At 37.2% G+C, this 27,337-nt stretch overlaps 2 protein-coding genes across 2 annotated transcripts; both read left to right on the forward strand.

Moving 5' to 3' along the window:
- The first annotated feature begins 2,300 nt into the window (after positions 1–2,300).
- LOC107819159 (carbon catabolite repressor protein 4 homolog 1-like) lies at positions 2,301–13,802 on the forward strand. The gene is made up of 12 exons (XM_075252425.1): positions 2,301–2,945; positions 7,676–8,426; positions 8,899–8,985; positions 9,057–9,140; positions 9,237–9,323; positions 9,418–9,504; positions 12,104–12,157; positions 12,239–12,330; positions 12,466–12,580; positions 12,788–12,935; positions 13,103–13,254; positions 13,405–13,802. The coding sequence occupies exons 1-11, from the start codon at positions 2,782–2,784 to the stop codon at positions 13,246–13,248; spliced, it is 1,815 nt and encodes a 604-aa protein (XP_075108526.1). The 5' UTR covers positions 2,301–2,781; the 3' UTR covers positions 13,249–13,254; positions 13,405–13,802.
- A 624-nt stretch (positions 13,803–14,426) lies between these two features.
- Positions 14,427–15,501, forward strand: LOC107819160 (non-specific lipid transfer protein GPI-anchored 14-like). The gene is made up of 3 exons (XM_016645247.2): positions 14,427–14,888; positions 15,115–15,207; positions 15,308–15,501. Exons 1-3 carry the CDS (start codon positions 14,561–14,563, stop codon positions 15,418–15,420), a joined length of 534 nt encoding a protein of 177 aa, XP_016500733.1. The 5' UTR covers positions 14,427–14,560; the 3' UTR covers positions 15,421–15,501.
- Positions 15,502–27,337: the final 11,836 nt, after the last annotated feature.

The raw sequence follows: 27,337 nt of genomic DNA on the forward strand, positions 1-27,337 counted from the left end.
TAGGTTTTAATTGAGTGAGGATGATTTCTCGAACTCAGAAATAAAATGACCATTTAGGCTCTTGAATTAGGCCGATACGACCATAGTAAAAAGAATGACTTTCTCCCCTTTTTTGGCTTGAAAAGTTTATTGTTTAATCATATAAAATTTGTTGTACCTTAGCATGAAATAAGGGATTTGCTCGAAAGTTCGAACTATTATTGAGACCCTTTGTTTCGTAATGCCTTAGCATAAAATAAAGAATTTGTTTGAAAGTTTGAACGACTTTGTACCCATTAGGCTTTTCGAGGGTCGATATTGTCGAGACCCTTAGTAATTCAGCCGAGGGCAGCCTTTTTAACCAGTTTATGAAAATATTCAAAGGCCTGTTTTATAACGGAAATCGGACGTCTCTGAACCGTGTTAATTTGGCCGTAGCCTTTAGCTTGGGATTCTCTTTTTGGGCTTGTTCCCCTGTTATACTTCAAACTTATTCGAAGTAACAGTCCCCGAGTGGGGTGGCCGTGACCGTGGCCTATAAAATCGAGGGTTACCTTTTTAAGGTCTTACAATCTCGAGGTTTTAGTAATTCGATCATATCGATTTTTTGGATGGCAGTCCCCGAGTGCGGGGTCAATTGTTCGAACTTTAGTTGTGACCGGCCTTTAAGCCAGTTTCCACAATAGATCACAAGCAAAACATTGTAAAGTAAACATTTCTCTAAGGAATGCAATATCTAGCAAGGAAAAAAAAATACTTTTTTTAATAGATTAACATGCGTACATGTTTGCCATTAGGGCTCGAGTAATATACATAGGCATGGTTCGTTCGACCGTTTGACCCTTACAAAATTTACCTATCGAGACCCTGTCGGCACAAAGTATTTTCCTTGTAACTATCCGAGGGTGATGCCCCCAATATTCGAGGTTGATTATTCGTAATTGGCAATTGAATTTATCATTTTTTTGTTAAATTATTTTTGGTATTACTATTGTTCTAAGATTATGTATTTCAACTAGTTTACTGTTATTAGCAAAAAGACGTAGAGTTTTGAGATTAAAAAAAGAGTTTATTCTACAAAAAAACATGTAAAATGCCACATGGATACTCTATTTGTGCATATTTTCTCGCTCTCACGTAATACAAAATGAGTAAAGTTGCTCTCAGTAGCACTTGGCATTGAATGTGGGGTTTTAGAAAGGAAATGGTATAGTTTAGGGGGCAACAACAAAACCCTATAGTTTAAGTATTAAACTTGCATAACGTGAATAAGTTAGGGGATATTAGGTATTAACTCTTTAAGAAAAGGTAAATAATTTTTATATTTCTAGAATATTAAATATTTTAAAATAAACTCATTTGCCAAGCTGATTTATATTCAAAATAGGGTGAATTTCTTAGATCTAATAAGTAATAGGAGTATGCTAAACATAGAGTAGTACTGCCATTACCACCATTTGATCCTATGTTGAAAAATCTGATTCTATCTTATAGATCATCGGTTAATAATAATACTACTAGGGGTGTTCATAAAAATCCGAAAAATTGAACCAAACAAAAAATCGAACCAAACCGACCAAAAAACCGATACTTTTTAGGTTTGGTTTGGTTTTGGTTTTGAATTTTAAAAATCGATCAAATTTGATTTGGTTTTAGTTTAAATAAAAAATAATCGAAAAAACCGAACCAAACCGACTATTGAAGTAGCTATTTAAATAATTATTTATATTTATATATATGTATATTTTTATATAAAATTTCTAAAATTTTATGATACACTTAGTCGTTTGTATTTTTAATCTAGTTCTTTGCTATTATAATAATCTAATTATTTGCTTTTACATTCTAGTTTGATGGTAGTTTTCTTTTGCTAAATATAAAAAAATATTTTTTGTTAAAAATAATTAATTTTTAATTGAGTAATTAAATTATTCATCACTATTTGATTCAATTATTATCCATACATCTTGGTAAATGATAGATTTCTCAAAGAACAATTGATTTGATAATGTTACGTTAAAAATGTAGTAACCGGAATACGTGTTTGGTATGTCTCATATTTAAGAAAAAACCCGATAAATAACTAAAAAACTAACAAAAATCGAATCGATAAAAAATCGATTTAATTGATTTGATTTGGTTCTAATATTTGAAAAACCAATTTACTTAATTTGGTTTCTTTTTAGAGAAAAATCGATCCAAAACGAAACACTAAATACTAGTATGAAAACTTGAACAAAAGTGGAGCTTTCTCGATTATATTTAAATTTAAGTGGTGGTAATAAAAATTTAAAAATATAAATACCTCTTCGGCTCTTCCCCTATACTATTGAATTTAGAAAGCTTAGACACGATTGTCTTCCCCCATTTCCCCCCTTCTCTCTCTCTGCTTTCATCTGTTTGTAAAACCCTAAAATCACATCCAATCAACCGATTCCCCCGTTCCACCCCCTCTCTAAACTCTTCTTTTCCATTTCACAGTTTAATTTATCAATTTCTCTGTAACCCTACAAAGTTTCCCCTCATTTCCATTTTCATTGAAGATCTCTTCGATTTTTTTGTTTAATTTTCTAGGTTTTTTTTGTTGTAAATTCTTGTGGTTATTTATTCTTTTAGTTGGGGATATTGAGGGAGAAGGAAGGCTGGCGATTGGTGCAGAAGTCAGGTGATGGCGGATCGGCCGCATGTCCGCCCACTACTATTAAAAGTAGTAGTAGTAGAAGTTGCATCAGTAGTGTTGATACAAATAGAAGAAGAGAGGTTTAATAATTTAAATACCATTTGTGAAGAAGGTGGAGAAGAATGCTGAGTGTGGTGCGGGTGCATCTCCCCTCGGACATTCCAATAGTAGGCTGTGAACTTACGCCTTATGTTTTGTTGCGCCGTCCCACTGATGCCACCTCACTCCTTTCTGATGATATCCCTGAATCTGCTCCTCTTCACGGCTGTTTTTTGAGATATAAGTGGTCAGTTCCTTTTTTTTTTTTGTTTTTTTTTGCTGTTTTGTAAACTCTGCCCTTCCTCCCCCAATCCAATCCTTAAAGTAATCGTTCAAAAATCCTTACCAGAGTATTATTGGAAATGTGTTAAGGCTTGATTTCACTTCTACAATTTTGATTGCCACAATAATATTATCGTGGAGTCTGAGATATTATTCTAGAGTGTGAGGTGCAACTACTTTCACAATCTAGTATAGGAGCCAAACTAGTTAAAAGTTAAGAGCAAAAAAGGGTTTTAAGCGTAATTAAAGCGTTGATTTTGGCGAAGAAAAGCACAATAAAGAAAAGAAATAGACACACAACAAAAAAAGAAATTTAACGATAAACACAAAAACTAATTATCTACACAAAAGAATGTAAAATCTATAACCAAGCTATATATATGCAGTTGAAATTATGTCAATCAAGTTCAAATACCATTTTAAATTTCTGATTTAAATGAGAAGATATAATTGTAGGCTTTAGAGGCTTGTGGCTAATTTTCTTATATTAAATTTCTAATTTCTTATTGCTAATAACTAACAGTTCAGTCATGATTTTTTCTTAACAACTCATGTGTCAGTTTTTCAACTATATCTATTGCCTAGTGCTGTTGCTTTTAAAGATAAGAGCCAATCGGTGAAAATGCAAACCCCTTAGCACGTTGATGCTTACACTAAAGCACCGTTAAGCGAGACGAAGCTGACAACCTGAGCTTCAGGGCCTAAGTGCGCTTTACATCATTTGTTTGGATGACGTGATCCTCACTTTAGCTGTTTGTTAGGTGCATGCAAACTAGCCGTACCACCATTGTAAAAAAAAAATAGAGAAAAAATTGGATGATGTGATCCTTTTCTTAGATGAAATATGATGGATAATTTAACTGGAATTCCCCTTTTATGGTACTGTGCATGCACTGAAATAGGATTGGAAGAATTCCATGTGTTTCACTAGTCAACAAACTTGCATGCGTTGCTAGTGTGGATGACATAACGTCATCATGTCCGTTAGAGGAACTGTAGATTTTTATTCTCTCTAATGACTTTCCAATTGTGGAACTTCTCTATGTGTTTTATTACATGCTTGTGCAATTCCTGAATCCAAATTCAGCGAGTGAATACTTGATCTTAGGCAAAAGAGCCTCTTTTATGGTACTTTATACATATTAGGTTGTATACTTAATATCATATTTGCCATTTATTACAATAATCTAGTCAGATGAATTAATCTGCCAGATAAGGTGAAATGAAATCCTGATTACATCCTATTTTTGCACAACAAAGGTTAAATAGAACTAGACCTAAAATAGACAAACTAGAAAAGTAGGATTGGCTATGTCTAATCCTAGTGTCAAGTTCCCAAATAGGTTCTTACGATCTAAATAACTAAACATGCAAGACGTATATGTAACATTTTTGTTATCACACCCCCAAAAAGGAATAAGAAAAAGAACTACGTTCCAGCTGGCCCTCGAGGAGTTCTCGATTATTTAAAAAAAGAAAAATGTAACCTTTTTAAGAAGCTATGGTTAGAAGAGTCGTTGTGTTGATGATATACCTGCACTGAAAGCAGTTAAGAAAATAAAAAGAATAAGAAAAAGAACTACGTTCCAGCTGGCCCTCTAAGAGTTCTCGATTATTTAAAAAAAGAAAAAGAAAAAAGTAACCTTTTTAAGAAGCTATGGTTAGAAGAGTCGTTGTGTTGATGATATACCTGCACTGAAAGCAATTAAGAAAATAAAAAGGAGCATGTTCATTGTTGCCGCTATAAAGGCTGCTCTCCACGACGACGTTTATGTTCCTTGCGCAATGGGGTTCTTAGTGGTTAAGCCGGGTAAAGATCGTGCTTCCAAGTTTGAATGTTATATTGAAACATATTTCAGTGAAGATAATGATTTTTCAATTTCAGATTTCAAAAAAAACAAAGTGAATATGTGATGCTCGACTTTATAGAGCGTTTAGTGGCTATATCATATCAAAAGAAATTCGAACGGTCTATTTCCATAACTTTTCACAATACGATGGCATTATAGTAACAAGAGCTTTTACTTGTCGATTTTGATAGCGTATGTATCTTATATCTCATTAGTGAAAGAAACTTTTATTAAAATTTTTAGTTTTTTGCTTTAAGAGAGACTTGTCATAAATCAGGCGATTTATGTTTATAATCGTTGAAGACATGTTGCCGTCTAAAAAACTTTGAGCATTGCTTGTGGAAGCATTAGATACAAAAGGTTTAGAATGCAATGGCACCATAAATCTTGAAACTGGAATTGCATAACTACGTAGATGTTATTGAATTTCAGTGGTTGGAGAAAAATATCAATAAAAATACTTTTAATATTAACAGATAAAACATAATACTGTGCATCATTTTAAAGTTTTTGGCCCTCGGAGTTTCGAAAATGTAGAATGTTCGAGATGTCGCTCATTCGTCTTACTTTATTTAAACTTTGGAGAATTATTTTGTTTCATTCCTTACGTTGACATAAACAAAAGTTTTCATCTCCATTTTAGCGCAATTTCCATAGGTGCATTTAGTAAAAAAGGTTTCTTATGTGGGCTTAGTGCTTTGCAGCTTGTTGGTTTCCATCTTTTTGTTGACTGTGTAAAATCATTTACATTAATGCACACAAGTATGACGACAATAAACATAACGGTTTTGGCTTGCTGGAAGAACACTAGAGTTTGAAGCTAGTTGCAGCCAAGCTGTGTGCTTCACTTTGCTTAGGCGGTGCTCTAATGCAGGCACAAAGGCACTAAGATGTGCGCCACGTCGCCGGAGAACTATGTTTTGAAAAAAGTGGAACTAAACAATAAATACAGTTGGCAAAACTATGGACTGTTAATTATTATGGAAATGTTATGGATGTATATGTTAACAATTAGGAATAGGAAAATAGGATTTAGTATAAGAAAAGTTGCAAAATTTTAATTAAAAATTAAAAATTCATTGTTTGCATCTGAATCAGACTTTTAAATGTTTTAAAACTGAAATGGAGTTTTTTTTCCATATATTTCACTTAATTGCAATTTTTCCAATTCTTTTGTCTATATTACTATTTTTTGTATCATTCTTTAGAAAGGTATCATTCTTTTTGGAGAGGGAAAGGACTAAAAGTTCAAGTAAAAGAAGAATTCTTCATCAGCCAAGTATCCAACCTATCTCTATAATTAAACTGTTAGCTAGATTCATAAATTTTTTTTCCTTTTCAATTTCCTCCCATTATACTCTGAGGATCATAGTAGGAGCGGGTTTTCTAAAATTTGTTCCCTTACATGGGGAAGGGGAAGGGGAAGGGGAAGGGGAAGGGGAAGGGGATAGTGAGAATTCAATCCACGCCTATTGCTCCCACCGGTACCATTAGATTATAAGCCTTGGTGGTAGTAGAAGAGGGTTCTTTTTATAGAAATAGTGATGTTTGATTTTTGCTTCTGAAAACATTTGATGCTTTATGGGCATTTTAATTATGGATGTTGATGATACCTGTACTATATATTGTCTCTTTTTGTCTTCTTGAGCCGAGGGTCTTTCGGAAACAACCTCTCTACTCTCCGGGGTAGGGGTAAGGTCTGCGTGCACTCTACCCTCCCCATACCCCACTTGTGGGAACTCACTGGGTTGTTCTTGTTGTTGTTGTTGTACTATTTTTTGTTTTTATATTATTTTTTTCTATGTTACATATATGTGATATATATTTTATTTTTTAATATGCCTTTCTTTACTTAAGTGCGTCTAGAGCGTTATCAAAGGCGCAAAGCGCAAAAAAGCTCTAAAGTCCATTGGGGCGTTAAGCACAAATAAAGCACGGGCTTTAATGAAAAAAGGCGCGAGGGAGAAAAAGTACAAATATGTATGTGTAGTCCAAGACTAATAATAATAAGCATAAATAATAAATATATGGATAAAGAAATTGAAAAAAATTATAAGAAAGTGAAATATCAATTGTTTTGTCTCGCCTTTTCGGGATTATGCTCATTGGCAAGGAAGTATACCTTAGAACCCTGATGACGACACGGAAGTGTCCGCTAAGCGTGGGGAGGTGCTCAACATGTCTTGAGCCTCGCTTCAGGCTTAATCACGCTTTAAGCGCGCCTTTGACAACACTACAATGTTTACGCTTAAAACCCTAGCAGACCTTGGCGCTGCAGAAGCGGATACATAAAAGAAAAATGAGGACAAATGACTCACTTTGGAAAATATTCAATGACAAATCAGATGTCGTTTACAAGTATATGTTGTCACTTATACTTTTCAGTGTTGACTTCTTAATGTATCAACCCAGTAGTGTCTTCGTCGAGACTTCTATCCCTCGAGATCTTATATTACGTAATCTGTATTTAATATGGAGATATGTATGCTTTTAACATCTCTTAGAAAGATGAATAATTTCCTATCCAGTAGGCCGTTTCATGTTTGCGAAAAGAAAATCCCAAAACAGCTAAACAATCAAACATGTGGGCACTGAGAACAGCTTAGCAATCAACCTCATGTGGTTACTAGATTGCTACCTGGTGTTTGCTAAAACATTTAGCCTTTTATGGTTGATACCATGGAAATAATAGCTGACTGCTGGCACCTTGGCTTATTAACTTAAAATGACAATTCTCTCCACTAAAAAGATGTTATTGAACTGTCATTTCTCCTTGCTGCCAAGAAAAACAATATCTATTGAACTCTTTATCCTTTACTTGTTTGATATATGACTTCTTTTGCAGGTACCGCATACAAAGTGATAAAAAAGTTGCCATCTGCAGCGTCCACCCATCCGAGCAAGCTACATTGCAATGCCTAGGATGTGTGAAGGCCAAAATCCCCGTTGCCAAGAGTTATCATTGCTCGCCAAAATGTTTCTCAGATGCATGGCAGCATCATCGTGTTCTGCATGAACGTGCTGCTAGTGCTGTGAATGAAAACGGAAATGAGGAGGAAGAATTATTTGGGCGATTCAATAGTACAGGATCTGGTGTTAATATGAGCTTGACTTCTTCGCAATCAAGCTGTAGCTTGACAAATGGAACGGCACCATTATATCCTGCAGCTGTAGCTCAAAGAAACGGTGGTGAAACTTGGTTTGAAGTTGGACACTCTAAAACTTACACACCATCTGCAGATGATATTGGTCACGTCCTTAAATTTGAATGTGCTGTCATCGATGCAGAAACCAAATTACCTGTTGGACATGCTAGTACCGTGTTAACGTCTCGAGTGATTCCAGCTCCATCTCCTACTCCACGTCGCTTGATTTCAGTTAATGGGCTTGATATACCAGTGCATCTGGACTTAGATAGTCGTTTATCATCTTCAGGAACTTTTACTGTGCTTTCATACAACATTCTGTCTGATGCATATGCAACAAATGAATTGTACAGTTATTGTCCCTCTTGGGCTCTTACTTGGACTTATCGGAGACAAAATCTATTGCGTGAAATAATTGGCTATCGTGCTGACATTGTTTGCCTTCAAGAGGTAGCTATAACATCAGATAAATTATAATATGTAATTACTTGATTGATCTACTTGGATCTTGTACCTCTGGATAGCTTTGGCTATGATAGACCAGGAGGTGTGAGAAATTTTTCATGTTCCTCTGGAGGGTAGCTTCGTGCTGCTATATAGTGATTTAGAGGAGATAGACCTTTTAAGAGTGTATAATAGCTTCTTTGCAATTCCTGAAAGGGTTACACTGGCCCCGGCACTTCATTAAAACCGCGTTACTGAATTTCCTTTTCCTGAAATATGCTCTTATTTAGGTCAAATAAATATATTTTCTTCCTGAATTTGATGCATGCATAATCAGTTTCTTCTTAAAGGATTTGTTTTTTTTTCCACATCTAGATATGTCTTCCAATATAATTGTCATGTTAAATGAGTGTTGTGAACTGCCTTCCTTTGGACTTATAAATACCTGTATCTGAATGCTGTATGTTTCCATTTTCAGGTTCAGAGTGATCACTTTGAGGAATTCTTCGCTCCTGAGCTGGACAAACATGGTTATCAAGCTCTGTTCAAAAGGAAAACAGCTGAGGTTCGTGGTGCTTAGTATGTTTTTGTATCTGACAGTTTTTGATTTTTAAATGACACTCTTTCTATATGCAGGTGTTTGGTGGAAATATAAATACCATTGATGGTTGTGCCACATTTTTCCGCCGAGATAGATTTGCACATGTTAAAAAATATGAGGTACGGCAGCTGTGTTCCTGTGATGGGCTTTAGTTCTTATAACATGATTCGTGAATTAATATTGTAACAAGAAATCTTCTTATGCTCTTGTTGCAGGTTGAGTTCAATAAAGCTGCTCAATCTTTGACTGAAGCCTTAGTTCCTAGTGCCCAAAAGAAGACCGCACTAAGTCGTTTGGTTAAGGTATCTTACCAAATTTGTCAAGTGGTTCCTTATTGTTTTTTGAAGAATTTCATTTCAGAACTGGGCTTATATCTCACTACTGTGCGCTTGACAGGATAACGTTGCACTTATTGTGGTTCTGGAAGCAAAGTTCAATAACCAGGGGATTGACAACCCTGGGAAGCGCCAACTTGTTTGTGTGGTAAGGAACTGGTGCTCCGTTCGCTTTTCCCTTTAGTGTTAAAATTCTGTGTTCTGTTCTGTGCTGTTATCTATGGAATAACTCACAGCCTGTTACAATGTCGCGTGACATCAGTTTGTCTTTTATTTCAAGTTGCTGTGCTTTTGACATTTCTGTAAATTGGCTTCTATCATCTGTATCATTTTTGTTGTATTGTTCAATTATCTTAGTGTCAAGAGCTTCTTACTGTGTCTTTTGTATTAGTGTAAAGAAACTGCACTGATGAATCAGTAGCTAGTTACGGACGCGGAATTTCCTTAAATGACTAATGAAATTATCAAAATAGATTTCTAAATTGGAGATTTTTGCATCTGGCCTGGAAATATTATGGATAGGGTCTGTAATGGGTACAAGTCCTATAAATGAAGGTAGTTTTCCTAGTGCTTGTATTTGCCTTGGTGTAGGTTTTTATGTTAAAGAAAGTTTATGATCTACAGAAGGTTGCACTTTAAATGATTATGGTCTGCAGAGGGTTTCACATTTTAATTTTTATGATGTGCTGAACATCTCATGTTTTCTTTTCGACTGAAGCACCATTTTGCATTATGGCATGTCCTGTTGCTGCCCTCGGCGTCATTTTAGGTTTTTGGCTGGTAGGCATATTCATTATAGGTCTTGGCTGACAGAGTTGAAGTCCCTTCAAGGCTTCAACTATTGTAGATTTGTGTCCTCTGGAGTACATGTGCATAATGCTTTTAAGGTTTCCAAAGTGATATCAGTTTGTCCTATTTGAAAGAATCCTGGTTTCTGAAATTAAAGAAGAATATTGATCTTTGAAATGAAGTGTAGTTGAAACAAAATATCTAGACTAATCATTGAGGGGGATAGTAAGAGAGCTCTGTGACTCAGTTGTGATGCCTGGAACAGTTTTCTTTCCATATGTAGTATAATCACTCTAGCAAGAAAATAGGATTGTTTAACTGGAATTTTTTGTGCGAATTGGTGTTTATTACACTCGTTACTTGTCCCAATTATTCTTTACTACATTTTCATTCCCAATATATGTTCTTCCTCATTAGCTCTCTAACAAAATTTAATTAATCGGTCTCTACCTTGGTAGCTTGTTTATTCTTAATTTGTGTATGACGTTAGCCTCAAGGAAACTGGAGAAGTACTACAGTTTTGGAAATATGCAAGTTAAGAAAGAATCATCTTCAAACAATTAATGTTATCGGGAAAAGAGGGAATATCATCACTCTAGCAAGAAAATAGGATTGTTTAACAGGATTTTTTTGTGCGAATCGGTGTTTATTACACACTCATTACTTGTCCCAATTATTCTTTACTTACGTTTTCTTTCCCAGTATATGTTCTTCCTTATTAACTCTTTAACAAAATTTAATTAATTGGTCTCTACCTTGCTAGCTTGTTTATTCTTAATTTGTTCATGACGTTAGCCTCAAGAAAACTGGAGAAGTACAACAGTTTTGGAAATATGCAAGTTAAGAAAGAATGATCTTCAAACAATGAAAAGAAAGAATAATCTTCAACAAAAACTGCTAATTTAGGAGCAACCTAAGAAAGACCTGCTAGCTCCTGCTCATAGCTTGCTTAGAAGTTTACTCCTCACTCTGTTTCAGACCACGGTAGAAAATGAAATTCTCCTCTCTTCTTACACACATATTTTTCCATTTTCCATTTTTTTTGCAGCTGGGGTGTCGTGTGGGAGCGATATCAGAACTGATTTTAGTAACTGATGGCAAGATGCTATTAAATGTCAAATCTCTTCCCTGCCAATAGGCAGTTTTGGCTTCTGAGCATTTTTGCGATCTCTTTCATTAGTATTTCATGAAACAGTCCTGGTGTGCATGGACCATGTTGCAATAAACTGACAGCGGGACAAACCCATATCACACTATGGCTGCGCTCTATGTTAAAGTGCCATGTTGTACCAACTGCGTTTTTTTACTTGTGTTGCCATTTTTACCCTATACATGATGCATGGATGTTGGCTGTGATTGTGGTATCATTGACGAAGTACCATGGAAATGATTGTATTTCGGCTGTCATATTGGTAATTTACACAGATGCCCAGAGAAAATAATAGGGCATTGTGTGCACCCAAGGGTAGGCCTAGTGGTCAATGAAGTGAGTGAGAACTATGAGGTTTCAGGTTCAAATCCCAACGGAGGCAAACACATTAGATGCTTTCTTCCCATTTAGCCACGTCTTGGTGGACAAAGTTACCCGGGAGCTGACAAGTATCCCGTGGAATTAGTCGAGGTGCGCGCAAACTGGCCCAGACAACACGATTATTAAAAAAAAGTTATAGGGCATTGTATCTTTTCTCTTCTAAGGAAGTCAGTTTCCTTGAAAATTATTTCTTTTATTGGAGTTACCATGCTGTGGTGAACTTGCAATTGATCTGGAGAAAAATTATCTTCATTACAAGTTTTTGCTTGGTGCTTATTACAGAAATCTCTTGCATGTTATTTTGAAGGTTGGAGCAGCCAAAATTTTATTTTTTAAATTCTCTTCTTCTGGGACCCACTTAAATGTAGGTGGTAATATTCTTCTGTTCACGCATGTACTGAAAACGTTCCTTCATTTCTGAATGCAGGCTAACACACATGTAAATGTTCATCAAGAGTTAAAGGATGTTAAACTTTGGCAGGTTATTACTTCGTTTAAGATATAGAATAGTTCACTGTCTTTTTTGGCTAAAAACGTAATTGGCAGTTTGTTTACATTTCAGGTTCACACACTTTTAAAAGGACTAGAGAAAATTGCTGCTAGTGCTGACATTCCAATGCTAGTCTGTGGTGATTTTAATTCAGTCCCCGGAAGGTCCGTTTTTTTCTTGATTTCAAATTCCATGCCCCTTATCGGCATTGTTAAGAGTTGTACCTCCATTCCTTCCTCATTTTATGCAAAAGCAAGCTGGAACAGTAACATTACTGATAAAAGCTCTTGGCAATGCAGTGCTCCTCATGCACTTCTGGCAATGGGGAAAGTTGATCCAATGCATCCAGATTTAGCAATGGACCCTCTTGGTATTTTGCGTCCAGCCACAAAGTTGATGCATCAACTGCCATTGGTATCACTTCAGTAACTTTAGAAAGCTCCCATTTTCCCTCTTATCTTTCAAACTAGATATGTTTGCTTCCCCATGTTCCCTACTCTTCCAGAGAGCAGACTGGAAAAAATATGTATTTTTTGTATTAGACTCCCTTGGTGAGAAGACTAAATAAGCTCCTTGACCATACAACTCACATTTTGTTTATATTGGTATATTTCTGTACAGGTCAGTGCTTACTCATCCTTCGCTCGAATGCCTGTGGTTCTTGGACTAGAGCAGCAACGGAGGAGGATGGATCCTAGTACCAATGAACCCTTGTTTACAAACTGCACTAGAGATTTTATTGGGACTCATGATTATATATTCTATTCTGGTATTGTTGCATGATTCTGTCCAAGACGTGTTATATTTTTGTCTTTTATTCCCTTGTATGCTTTCTGCATGCAGTCGTAATTTTATTTAACATTATAAATTTATGTACCTATCTATAGATTTTTATGTTTAGTCTGATATGCGTGGTGGTTTGTTATGTGCTTTCAGCGGACTCTCTAACTGTTGAATCGTTGTTGGAGCTCTTGGACGAGGAAAGCTTGAGAAAAGATACAGCACTTCCTTCTCCAGAGTGGTCCTCCGATCATATAGCACTCTTAGCTGAGTTTCGCTGCAAGCCTAGAACTAGACGCTGACAATTGGTATGCAATATTTCTGTTAATTTTGGTTTCAAATACATATTGCTTGTTTAACCTAGCCCTTTTCTGTTGTCGACTAAGCATTTTGCCCTTTGAGGTTTACTTTGTTACCAGAAATATAGGGGAATGATAACTTATATTCATTTGGTGCAGGTCTTGCTGGAGGATGAATTGAAAAATAGAAGAACAAAAAGTCAAAAAGGAGAAATATGTCAATTGTAAGAATGGTAACTAATGACGTTGGTATCCCGTGGTGGGGTAGCTGCTCAGCTTCTTTGTATCATGCCACCTTATCATCACATAGAAAATTATGATAGTTTTTAATCAATCTTTCTTTAAATTTTCAAAGAGTCATCCGGTTCGTGTCACTATATGTTCTTTAGACTAAAGGCACAATGGGAAAAGGGTTACAGAGTTCGAGTAGAAAAGCTTAGGGGTAGAGGAGGAAATGTAGTTCAGTTTTGTGGATTTAATTTACTGAAAATCCTGAGTGATGTATAAATATATACTCCAACGTTATAAAGATAATAGGGCATGGGCGTTTCAGGAAATTGGCATAAAGATGGGTATATTTGCTATACCTGCCAGGAGAAATGGCTGATTACATCTAGTACTATTTTGTTGTATATTTTTATACAATTTTGCTGGAATTGACGTAGTAGCAAAGTACGCATATACATAATTATATTACGTATTTTGTAACATTAGGAAAACCGCCGATTACAACTCCTAGAAGGGTTTTCTTCCCCCCTCACCCCCCCCCCCCCCCCCCAAAAAAAAAAATTTAATTAAAAAGTTTATAGTTCTCAACTTGAAAGTTGAATACCTAAATATCTGCAATACACGGTGTTTGACGTCAATTTTAATTGGTTCCCAAATCCATTTTCCAGAGTGTAATGCATGAAAAAGAAAGGAAACAAGAAGAAAAATAAAATAAAAGAAAGAAGTAGAAGTAAAAGAACGTAAACGTAATTGACAGTACAAAGCTTGAGAACTTGATGAAGTGTATAAGAATGTCAATATCTCAGAATCTTTTAATTGTAAAACTTGGAATAGCTACTCACAAGAAACCTTATTTTAAGCCAAGTATTGCCAATCAGTTCAAAATCTTGCTCCACTCACTGACTTGCTTAATTTGGCTTTTGACATTCGATCCACCCCCATCTCTTGAATCTTACCTAATTTTCTGGAAAATTAGGGAGCTCTAGGTATTTTATATAAAAGCGTTCTCCCTCTCAGGGCAAAAACCCACCCAAAAAAAGAACAAAAAATAGAAAAAGGACAGAATTAAAGACTTTAACGTCTACTCATGGCATTCCCTAGTGTTACAATATCAAACTTTTTACTTATGTTGATGATTGGTTTTGCAAGCTCTGATTTTGCGGAGGATAGAAAAGAGTGCCAAAACCAACTGCTTCATCTATCATCTTGCTTGTCTTATGTTGGTGGAGATGCTCAACTTCCCACCCCAGCTTGCTGTGCCCAGCTCAGAAAAGATCTACACAAAACCAAATATTGTCTTTGCCTTATTGTCAAAGACAGAAATGAGCCAGATATTGGCTTCAAAATCAATGCCACCTTAGCACTCGGTCTGCCGTACATCTGCGGTGCTCCAACTAATGTTTCAGAATGCCCTGGTACGTAATATTGTCCGTTTTGAGCTAGGATCTCATCACTTTAAAATATGTCCAAAGCTTGTTTCTTTATATGCTTAGCATCTCTCCTGTGTTCTGTGAGATTTACCTAGGATAGTTACATATACTCCTGCAGACAAATTATTTCATCCTTACTACTAAAACTGTGGTTCATTAATTGACTTTACTAATATTTGAAGCTAATTCTACTTCATTTGTTCTGTGATAGCACTTCTAAAACTTGCTCCTAATTCACCGGACGCTCAGGTTTTTATCGACTTCGCCAGCCACTCCAAAACTGGAAACAATACAAACATAGGCGGTATAGTATACAATTTTCTATAACTAGGGTTTACAGCATAGCGCTGTTATTTCAACACTAATCCAGTTCTTAACAGCTTTTGACAATTTGGTCATTGCAGATGTCCAGTCAAGTTCAAGTATCAAATTTAGCAACAAGAGATGGTTTGCTGCAGGGAGAGACGTTGGTGTTGCATTTTGTGTTCTGATATTTGTTATGATCACCATGATTTAGGAAAAGATACTTGAACTTTATATGCTAGAACTATGATCCTTTTATCTTGTGAATAAAAATGTCAATCCACGTTCAATCTTATCATCTTTTCTTGCGGTTGTCAATATCTATTTGGTTCAGAATCGTACTTGAGTATAATATTTCTTGAAACGTGACAACAATCACGAAATTAGCCTTCAAGCATGAGCAAAAATTGTATATGAGATCATCCTTCAGTTTCAACGAATCAACCAGCCGTTTTCCAATTCGTCAACCATATCATGATCACCACCAGTTTCATGGTTTTCTGTTGTGTTACCCGAATAATACCAGAAATTTGTGAAAATTGTGTGGGTGTCACGGCCCGAAATTCCAACCGTGGGGCCGTGATGACACATAACATTCACTTACTAGGCAAACCAACGTTGGCTAATTAATTAACCTTTTTAACAATTTAAAAGCAGAATAGTAAAAATTAACGGCTGATAAACTCTAAAATACATGAGATAAATACCAAAAGTAACACAGTCTATACTAATCCCAGAAATCCGGAGTCACAAGTACATGAGCGACTAGAATACTGCAAATATAGTCTAAATGAAATACATCTGTCTGAAATAAGATAAACAGAAAAATAAGGTAGAAGGGGATTTCAGGGTCTGCGAACACCAAGCAGCTCTACCTCAAGTCTCCTGGACAAGTCAGATCCGAGCATACTCCTCTACACACCGCTGGGACCAATATCGAGATCTGCACAAGAAATGCAGAAGTGTAGTATGAGTACAACCAACCCCATGTACTCTGTAAGTGTCGATCCTAACCTCGACGAAGTAGTGACGAGGTTATGATATGACACTCACTATAAACATGTACGAATAATAATAATAATAATATAAAACAGAAATATAGATAAAGTAGTAAACTCATAAATACGGGGACCCGAAGGTCAACTAACAAAAGGCCCTAGAATAACATCATCTCGAAACCTCATATCACAGTATAAAAATAGAGTACTACAACTACCTACAATCACTATTAGAAATTCGGCAAAAACCGACCAACTTTGGTCGGTAAAAAAACCGACCAAAGTTGGTCGGGTTTTCAAATTTCTTTTTTTTTTACGAAACCGACCAACTTTGGTCGGTTATCTTTGACGCAAAAATGCGGGAAACTATTTTTGAGTCCCGCAAAATTTATGTTTCAAGAAACCGACCAACTTTGGTCGGTTTTTCAATTAATATAAATAAAAATTAATATTAAAAAAATCGACCAAAATTGGTCGGTTAATTCGGCGGGTCATTTAAAAAACCGACCAACTTTGGTCGGTAATTTTACTTTTTAATAAAACCGACCAACTTTGGTCGGCTATTTTCGTGCGAAAATACAATTAAAGAGTATAAATCAAATAAAAGACAGTCTTAAAACAAAATGTACCAATGGTCTAGTGGTAGAATAGTATCCTGCCACAGTATAGACCCCGGTTCGATTCCCAGATGGTGAATCTTTTTTTTACATAATTAAAATACCGACCAACTTTGGTCGGAAAAAACCGACCAACTTTGGTCGGTTTTTTTTGTAATATTTTTTTTTTGAATTTAATTGACCGACCAAAGTTTGTCGGTAATTTCCGACCAACTTTGATCGGTATTCCTTTCCGACCACAAAAATACCGTCCACACGTAAATGGTCGCATTTTGGTCGGTTTTTGGCCATTACCGACCAACGTTGGTCGGTTGTTTTGGTCGGTTTTTACCGAATTTCTAGTAGTGAATTATAACACATCATATTCCGTTGCAGCGGGCAACCCGATCCCACATAAATATAATATTTGTTGTGGCGTGCAACCCGATCCCAATATCAATTCATTTAAAAAATATTGCGGTGCGCAACACGTTCACAATATCACCTCATTAACATAAACAACTCAATACAACCAATAACGTAATCTCAACACAAAAGATAAATGAAGCGTACAGAACATCAAGGGACTATCGGTACAAATAGAGAATAATCAATACCTCGTAATCACATACCTCGACATTTCATTAATACAAGAACAACTAAATGGCTCATGTAATCGGATCTAACATGATAAAGTGTAATGAGTAACGTAAAGGCAATAAAGTCAAGTAAAGACATGAGACAATAAAGATGTACAATTAACACAGGTAGTAACATATAACAGCTAAGCAGATATTGAGTGAGAAATGAATAAATCAAAACAGGTAACAACTAAATGTCAGGTAACAAGTAAGGCATGGATACCAAGTAACATCGTGTAGCAATCAAAGTATGTAACAAGAGATAATATGGAATAGGTGATGACATAAAGGTAAATAGCCCAACCCGCATGCTTTTACCCATGACAACGTATATACACTCGTCACCTCGCATATACGCCGTCCCCACACATAATTCACGAAGTAAATAGATCAACAAATCCTAATTTCCTCAAGTCAAGGTTAAACACGATTATTACCTCTTTCCGTAACCAAATTAATACTCAACCATGACTTTTCCTTTAGAACAAGCTTCCAAACCAACCGAATCTAGCCAAATATCATTCAAACAATTCAAAATAAGCTTTAGAAACTACCCACGAGTGAAAATGATTCAATTTTTAGCTAAATTGAAAAGTCAACAAAAGTCAACCCCGGGCTCGCTTGGTTAAAATCCAATATCCGAACCAAAACCCAATTATCCATCTACCTCCAAGCCCGATTATGTAATTTATTTTGAAATCCAACCTCAATTTGAGGTCTAAATCTCAATTTTACATAATCCCTAAATTCTTTCCAAAACCTCTAATTTCTACCATATAGTTAATAGATTTGATATTAACAACTCATGAAAAGTAATGGAGAATTGATAGAAAATGAATTAGAGTTGCTTACCAATGAATTTGGGAAGAAAAGTTTTTCAAAAATCGCCTCTAGAGTGTTTGGGGATTGAGAAATGGTGTAAAATGAGCTAAGTCCTCTCTTTTCCCTCTTTTACCCAATTGCAGGTATCGCAATTGCGAACTCTTGTTCCCAATTGCGAAGCTTGCATTTTGCGAAATACTAATCGTGGTCAACTTTAGCCTCAGTTACCAAGAATGTTGACCGTGGTCAACTGTAGCCTCATTTTAAGTCAAAAGTTATATTTTCTTCAAAGTTTTACGTAAAACATTATGGAAAATGACAGGGATCATGCACGGAAATAAAAAAAATCAAATGAAGTTATGAGAGGTCTCGGAACACATAAATTAAGGCTAGTACTCAAAATGACCTATCGGGTAGTCACAATCTCCATATCTAAAAGAAACATCCGTCCTCGAACGGACATAGAAACGTATCTGGACTGGTAAAAAAGTAGGGTATTTACTCTGCATATCAGACTCGTACTCCCATGTAGCCTCCTCAATTGTCTGACCTCTCCATTGCACTTTCACATAAGGAAAACTCTTAGATCTCAACTTACAAACCTGCCGGTCTAGAATAGCCACCAGTTTCTGCTCATAGTGATGCGCTCCCACTTTCACTCTGGTATCTCCAATCTCTGAGTCAACCCACCTTGTTTCTAATGTTCATACTTCACATGTTGACAATTAAAACACCGAGAGACATAAGCAACAATATATTTCTTCATTCTCCACCACCAATAGTGTTGTTTCAAGTCACGGTACATCTTTGTGACACCTAGGTGAATGGAATATCGTGAACTGTGGGCCTCCTCAAGGATCAACTCTCTCAACCCATTAACATTTGGAACACAAACCTGGCCTTGAAGCCGCAGAACACCATCATCACCAATCACAACCTCCTTAGCACTACCCCGCTACACCGTGTCTTTCAACACCAACAAATGAGGATAATCAAACTAGAGAGCCTTGATGCTCTCCAACAACAAAGACTGTGCACAAAGACAAGCGAGAACCTGACTAGGCTCCAAAATATCCAATCTCATGAACCGATTGGCCAAATCCTGAAACATCCATGGCTGGTGGCCTCTCCACTACCGGTAAATATGCCAAATTGCCCATGCTCTCAGCCTTCCTACTCAATGCATCGACCACAATATTGGCCTTCCTCGGATGATATAATATGGTGATATCATAGTCTTTCAACAACTCCAACCATCTCTTATGCTGCAAATTAAGGTCTTTCTGTTTGAACATATGTTGGAGACTCCGATGGATGGTATAGACCTCGCATGGAACAGCGTATAGATAGTGCCTCCAAATCTTTAGCACATGAACAATAACTGCCAAATCTAAATCATGCACATGGTAATTATTTGCATGAACCTTTAACTGTCGAGACGCTTAGGCAATCACCCTACCATCCTGCATCAATACTGCGCCAACACAATATGCGATGCATCACAATACACAGTATAAGATCCTGAACCTATAGGCAATACCAACACTGGGGATGTGGTTAATGAAGTCTTGAGCTTCTGAAAGCTCATCTCACACTCGTCAAACCATCTGAAAAGAGCACCATTCCGTGTCAACTTAGTTAATGAGGCTATGATAGATAAAAAACCCCTCCACAGACCAATGATAATAACTTGCCAAACCTAAGAAGCTCCAAATCTCTATAGCTGAAGTAGGTCCAGTCCAGTTCTGAACTGCCTCAATCTTCTTAAGATCCACCTTAATGCCCTCAGAATATATAACATGGCCCAAAAAGGCAATAGAGTAAGGGTAATGTAAGCTTAGCAGATGGTTTAAGGCATTTTATGATTTGTGTTACATGAGCTTATGAAGAATTCAGTTGAATTTCAGTGTGGGATTATGGTAGCAATGGAGTAAGGGTATTGTGGGTTATCAGATGCTTTGTTCTATGGCTTTGAGCCAAGTGGGGGAGCCAGCTATCGACGATTAGATTGCATGGTTATGTGTTGTATTAGTTTCGGTCTGAGGCATGCTTGAGGATCAGTTATGACTTGCAGATGTTGATGTTGAGGTTGACTTAGGTAAGGAAGTTTCTGGATGCATGATGTATTACAATTCATGGATATATGTAAATCTTTGAATGATTTGGTTTTATTATTCGTGATGGATGTAATGTGATAAGAAAATAGAGTCACTTTGGTGCGTCAAGGTGAGGTTACTTCTTTGGGTATTGGTGTGCTAATGTAGCATATGTCGTTCAGCTCGTTTGAGCGGTGCATATGAGATTAGAATAAGGTGGATGACCCTTGATAAGGTTCTAATGTGTTCAAGATGCATATGTGGTATTTGAGGAATTTTCGTTATAAATGGCAAAAATTTGAGACTAGTATTGGGTGGTGTCAGGACTCGCGATATTTTTGTATCAATATGAATTTTGCATTTCGGTATCAGAGAGGTTAAGGAAAGAACTTCAGATTCACAGAATGTCTCCTTAGAGTGGGTATCTCAGTTGTGGTACTTTGGGGGTGCTTAAGAGGGAATACAATGACTTATGGGCTTTAGGGCGATGTGGTTTCATGCTAGGATCTCTTGTGGTGAGCGTTGGATTAAGAGTCGTAGTCTACTGGCAAGGAGAAGTGTTAACTTAAAGGTAATTCGGAAGGAACTCAGATAAATAGAGCAACTTGGTAGTAAGTTGGATCAGTATGATAATGGTATGATCGGTTCTTTTGGTTCTTATGGTGTGGTGAGGCTTTACCGGTATTTTGTGGAAATACTCTTGGGTTTGGCGACCTACGAGACTTGGTTGAGTTAGATGGATTCAGTTCTGATGGCTTGGTCGTGTGCTAATGGATTTCAAAGAGTTCTCGGTGATCTCTACCACGACTTGAGATGGATATTTTTCTATCACCACGAGGAGTATGTTGAGTACCGTGATTGTCTCCTAGATAGGATCAATTGGAAGGTTTTCGGATGATTGAATGTGTATTCTCCTTGTGATTCAGAGTTGATAATGGAATTCTCATATTTTCATATGATGGTATGATATATGTGGTGCGACGTGTGGAATTAAGAATTTTATGTATAAGGTTGTAGTTCAGTTTCGAAGGGAAGGTCATGAGTTCCAAACAATATGGATGGTTTATGATGTTTAGAAGAATGCTGTCACTATCTGGTATCACCTGAGAAGAGTGTGCATTTCAGAAGATGCCTTGTGTTTTGACTTACAGATGCTTCATTGGTATTGCGGTACTCGCCTGGTTGATCAACTCCTGATGTTCATATTTTTCTATATGGCACGGAAGAATGATAGACGTATTTCTTGTGAGATGATTGTGTATGAGGGAGATGTTAGTTATTCGAGTGATGGAGTTGGGATCTGATATGGTGATTTCTATATTCTCGTGATTTGGAGAATGGGGGTCTCAGAGGAGGACTATTCCTTAGTTGCGGACTATAAAGATATGACCAGAGTTAGACATCTGATGGTATGTGATATGGATAGGTTTTAGCGGATCTTTGGGAAGGTTATCTATCTATTTCGGGAGGATCGAAATTGATTGGAGGCCACAGGTAGGCCTATTGAGGATATGTAGTCTACATTGAGTCAGATTTGTTTACTTAGCACTGCTATTGTTGTGGGGTATGTCATTTGGTTAGAGTGAGCTTGTTCGTGTTTTGATAGGTTCTATGTGTTACTTTGCTATGCTACAATGGCTTGTGATCTATTGTTTATTTGCTCATAAGATGCTTCTCTTTGGGCCTTGTGGAGAAATTCTAACGAGATGGTTCTTGGTTGTGTGAATGGTTGATTGTGCCTTGGTTATGGTCTTTCCCATTTGAGGTATATTGTGCTATCTGTTTCTCCATGGTTATGGTCACACACTTTAGGCATTTGTTGTTGATTTGTGTACGGTTGTTGATTTGGAGCCTTATAGCTCGAGGTATTTCATATGGACCGATGTTTGGATTAGGTCACGTATTACGATGGAGTCATGTTGGGATATGACCCTTCGTGTTAGATTCATATGTCTTAGTTCTACTATTTGTGATGGGTTCATAGCATTGCGCTTGTGGCGGTACCTGTTGAGCTTGCAAGACGGTTCTCTCATTTAAATTATTTTCCATATTTGAGTACACTTGAGTTGTTGCTTATTGGTGTACGAATTGCACGGCTTGTGGCTTTAGGCTGTATTGGTGTAGCATGCCAGTAGATCAGCTGTAATTGATGGGATGAGGTCATTAGACCTAGAAATGGTGCTATCAGATTTGATTACAGTATGTTTGGAAGGATAATGTCACTAATCGGCTTAGAATTTGGTTATGGTTCTTGTCGGATGAGAGAGCTCTATGACTTGTTGATCTGATGAGTGGTTATGAGTTTTTGCGTGATTCTTTCATCATTGGTAGTATATAAAGGGATAAAACAAGGCTTTATTTGATACAAAGTCTGTTACTGGTACTTGATTTGTTATTGAGCAGCTATGGTGGCCGGAAGTTATTGCTATGAGTATCTGAGTTATGTGGTGTATTATGTGATTATATCTTGGGTTATGGTTATGTCTTGGTACATCTTATTCAGACTTGCACAATGTATGGATGCGAGATTCGAGATTCGCGCCTTGTAATGAATTCCGGATGTTGGAAAGCGGGTTCCAAGGTTTTTGGACTAAGGTTGAAGGAAGAATCTTCGGTTATGTTGAGTTGACGGACGCATATGGATTGGGGTGACATGTGATCACTCCCGGGTATGAGCATGGTGAATATACATAGTGATTTGATGGCTTTAGAAAGACTCTTGGCATATTCGAGGATGAATGTATGTTTAAGTGGGGGAGAATGTAACGACCCGACCAGTTATTTTGAGCATTTGCATTCCCTTCGATGGTTCGAGGGCATGAGTAGCTTCGTATGATGTATTATGAATTACGTGTATCGTTGGTTTTGGTTTTCAGGTGATTCGGAGTTGATTTGGAAGAATGATTCTCATGTTAGAAGCTTTAAGTTAGAAGAGTTGACCAAGTTTGACTTTTGTGTATTTGAACTCGGCTCGGAGTTTTGATGGTCCCTTCAGGTCCATATGGTTATTTTGGACTTGGGAGTATGCTCGGATTTGCATTTGGATGTTCCTAGAAGGTTTCAGCACTATTTGGCAAAAGTTGGCAATTTGAAGCTTTGGAAAGTTCATAAGTTTGACTGGTAGTTGACTTCGATGTTAATAGGTTCAGATTGTTATTCTTGGAGTTGGAATAGATTCGATATGTCATTTGGAACTTGTATGCAAAGTTTGGATTCATTCCGGATTGGTTAGGCTTGAATCAGACGCTTGGTTCAAAGTTTATGAACTTAAGAGATTGATCTTGATCGTCGATTCATGGTTTTGATTTTATTATGTGTGATTTGAGGCCTCGAGTATGTCCGTAATAGTTTTTGGGACTTGTTAGTATGTTTGGACGGGGTCCCGCGGGGCTCGGGTGAGTTTCAGACCATTTCTATGCCCTTTTTTAGTTGTTGGTTTTTGGCTACAGGGATGTGCATCGCGATCGCGGACTTTGGGTTACGTTCCCGAAGAGCAAATTGTTGTTTGGGCATTGTGAATCGCGATCACGGAAGCCATTCTCGCGATTGGTTGATTTTGGGTATTTGATTAAAGATTCGACCTTTATCTCTTGAGTTTGTTTCCTAAGGCATTATTTGATGTTTTTGAGTTGCTTTTGGGTAGTTTTGAGCCGTTCGGAGGTTGATTTGTATGGGATGACAATTTTAGAGTATTGTTTGGCTTTCTCGGTATTTGCTTTGGCTTGCTTGAGGTAAGTATCTTATCTAAACTTGGTTGAGGCACTAGTTACCTGAGTTATTTGTGATAGCTACGTGCTATGGGTGCGCACATGTGTGGGGATTGAGCCCTTGTGCGAGCACCGGGTTATTTATCCATGCTCGGAATATCGCTTAGGCTATGATAAGACAATAATTGACTGTTAAGCCTTAAGCTATATTGTTTCTCGTATTTGTAACATTGCTGTGAATTATTTGAGCCATGTTGAGGTTACATAGAGGCTAATTCCCTGAATAAACTTGAAAATTGCTATTTCTGTTATGAAATTGCCGATTTGAGCTATGATAGCGCACTTTGCACATGCCTACACTTTAGCATGTCATTATACTAGTCTAGGAGCATGAAATCTGTTATTTATTCATCACATACATGTGTTCGTATATAATTGCTTCTATGTGATATGATTTGGACTGGATGCCTGTGACCACGCCAGGCGAATTGTGGTGTTATGCCTGTGACCATGCTGGGCGGATTATGTTGTTATGCCTGTGACCACGCCTGGCGGATTATGTTGTTATGTCTGTGACCACGCCAGGTGGATTGTGTTGTTATGCTTGTGACCACGCCGGGCGGATTGTGATATTGAGCCTGTGACCACGCCGAGCGCATTGTGATTATTAGCACGTGAGTTGCCCGTGCAACACATGAGCTATCTGTGCAGATCCAGATACTAATATTATGGCATGTGAGTTGTCCATGTATCACGTGAGTTGTCCGTGCGGTTGATATTGAGCCTGTGACCACGTTGGGTGGATTATGATATTGAGCCTGTGACCACGCCGGGCTGATAGCACGTTGAGTTGGCCGTGCTTGTGTGTGGATATAGATCCATCCCCCAAGGGTCACCCACTCATATTTCTCTCTTGATGGTGTACACACAGATTGTGAGAAACCGACAAGTTTCTGGTTGTTATTTAGATTGGGTTACACACCGCAACATGCCTTTTTGGCTTATTGTTATTTAGATCGGGTTGCAAGCTACAACATACTGATATTTGGTTATTATATTTCATCTTTACTTGCAATTTCCTTAACTGTTTACCTGATTTATTTGCATACCTTCCTTATATGTTGGATTGTTGACTGAGTAGAACACTTTAAAACAAAGTATTGTGAGCACCAAGGTCATTTTACCTGTGTTTTCTTGATTTAATCATATATCTGTTCTATACCTGTTGGATTTAAGAATTTGTACAAGTGACTGGTGAGTATCATTTATAATTCTTGCTGCTATTACCTCACCTAGGCTAGTTAAGATACTTATTGAGTACATGAGGTCGGTTGTACTCATACTACACTTCTTCAGCTTGCGTGAAAATCTTGGAGTTGATGCTGTTGTGTATAGCGAGAGCTGGCATTGAAGATGTACCCGCGTTCCAGTCATGGCTATCACTTGTCCTTGGTAGCTTTAGATTCAAATTCTGTTCATGTACATTCCAAACAGATGTTGTAATTATTTCATTGTAGTTTTGTAAATCTAGGTCTTAGTGGCCCATGACTTGTAGTACCAGTTCTCGGGTTGTTGTATAAAAGTTTAATTATTTCATCATTTATTTCTCATTAATCTCATTTGGAATATGTTGATTGTTAGTTGGCTTTTACCTAGCGGGTTGGGCTAGGTACCATCACGACTAGTTGATTTTGGGTCGTGACAAAATCACAACGCAACAAACTTCCCTAGTCGTGGTCAGAAATCATCACAAACTCTTCAAAATCCATTTGCACATAACCAAGCCATGAACTGAATCCCTTTAAATCAACCAAGTCACATAGACTTCTAGATCCAAAAGTTTTACCACAAAAGCACATGTAAAACCCTATTATACCAAAGGACCGATCATCTCTATTACTATGTTGATCCAAGCCACTGCTAAACGGACCTAACTTCTTTAGATTACTCATGAATCGCCTTCACGACAACATTACTCTTTCCCAGTACACTATAGACCTCAATCAAAACTCATCCCAAGTGATCCCAATATGAAATCTCAACCTCGTAAGACTCATAAGCTATTTTATTCCCTCCTATACACCAAATAGTACCTCAAACTAAAATATCTGCTCTAAAGAGATCTTCTATGCATTTGAAGTTGTTTCTTTTATCTCTCAAACACTTCCTCGCAGAACCAATAATGATACAAAAGTGCTCCAAGTCTCTTTCACAATCCAACACAAATCTCATATCCTTAGTCACACAAAAATTCAGAAATCCTTAGATACCATATACCGAATCTTAAATACATTAGAACCTTCTCGAGAGTCATCCACTCAGTCTTTGTCCCGATACATAGCCAATCAAGCTGAATGATTAGTGCTCTGTTAGCATATAAATATTCAAAAAAGAAACAACCGAGCGAATCCTTTCCGTTGCACACTATCTCCACAGAACAACATCGAACTTGAGTCTTTCCACTACCTCCATATATCACTAAGGTAAAATACAACATGTAACCAACAATTCCTTGCTCGAACCATCCTTGAAGTCATCCTCCATAAGACATATCTAATCCACATGCGCCCCTTAGTCCAGAATTTGTAACAACAAATGACTAGGTTACCCAATCACTAATGGTAGACGCTCCCACTTGGCTTCAAGCCACAATTATATAACCCAAGAACTCGTAATGACTGCTCCTTTTTAACATCCATGATCCCACACTGTTACTCGGCTGAATTTCTCATAAGCTCATGCTAAACCAATCATAACACATCCTAAATTATCAACCCAATGCACACTCAACCTTGTGATAGTCATGCCATCTTCCTCAAGCGTTCTAGACCCATATCGTAGTACATACATCCCACTGGGTAGAAGGTAAAACTCTTTATATGAACCTCATAAGAAATCATGCAACCTTCAACCTTCTCATGGGAGATAGCCCACCTATGTGACCTTATATCAATATCTTTCTATGACCTTGCCTCGGATACAACCACTATGCAATTGATTGATCCTCCCGAGTCTACACTCGACCATAACCTGTAAGAATCTGCTTTATTCCACCAATGAACAACTGAAGGATCCATCAACATCTCAAAAACTCGAGACCGTATTGCATATCAAGATAACAATCAAGCATTCACATTCCATTTTATCTCAAGCAAAACCCCATCTCGTCATGATTGAACTCTTGAAATGTAAGAAGTCATCACCAGAGTGAAATCCACAGATTAAGTCAATTGTCCATAATGTTCCAAATGGTATCATATTTTTTCAAGGT

Source organism: Nicotiana tabacum, chromosome 4 (assembly GCF_000715075.1).
Source record: "Nicotiana tabacum cultivar K326 chromosome 4, ASM71507v2, whole genome shotgun sequence".
In the NCBI taxonomy this organism is placed as follows: domain Eukaryota; kingdom Viridiplantae; phylum Streptophyta; class Magnoliopsida; order Solanales; family Solanaceae; genus Nicotiana; species Nicotiana tabacum.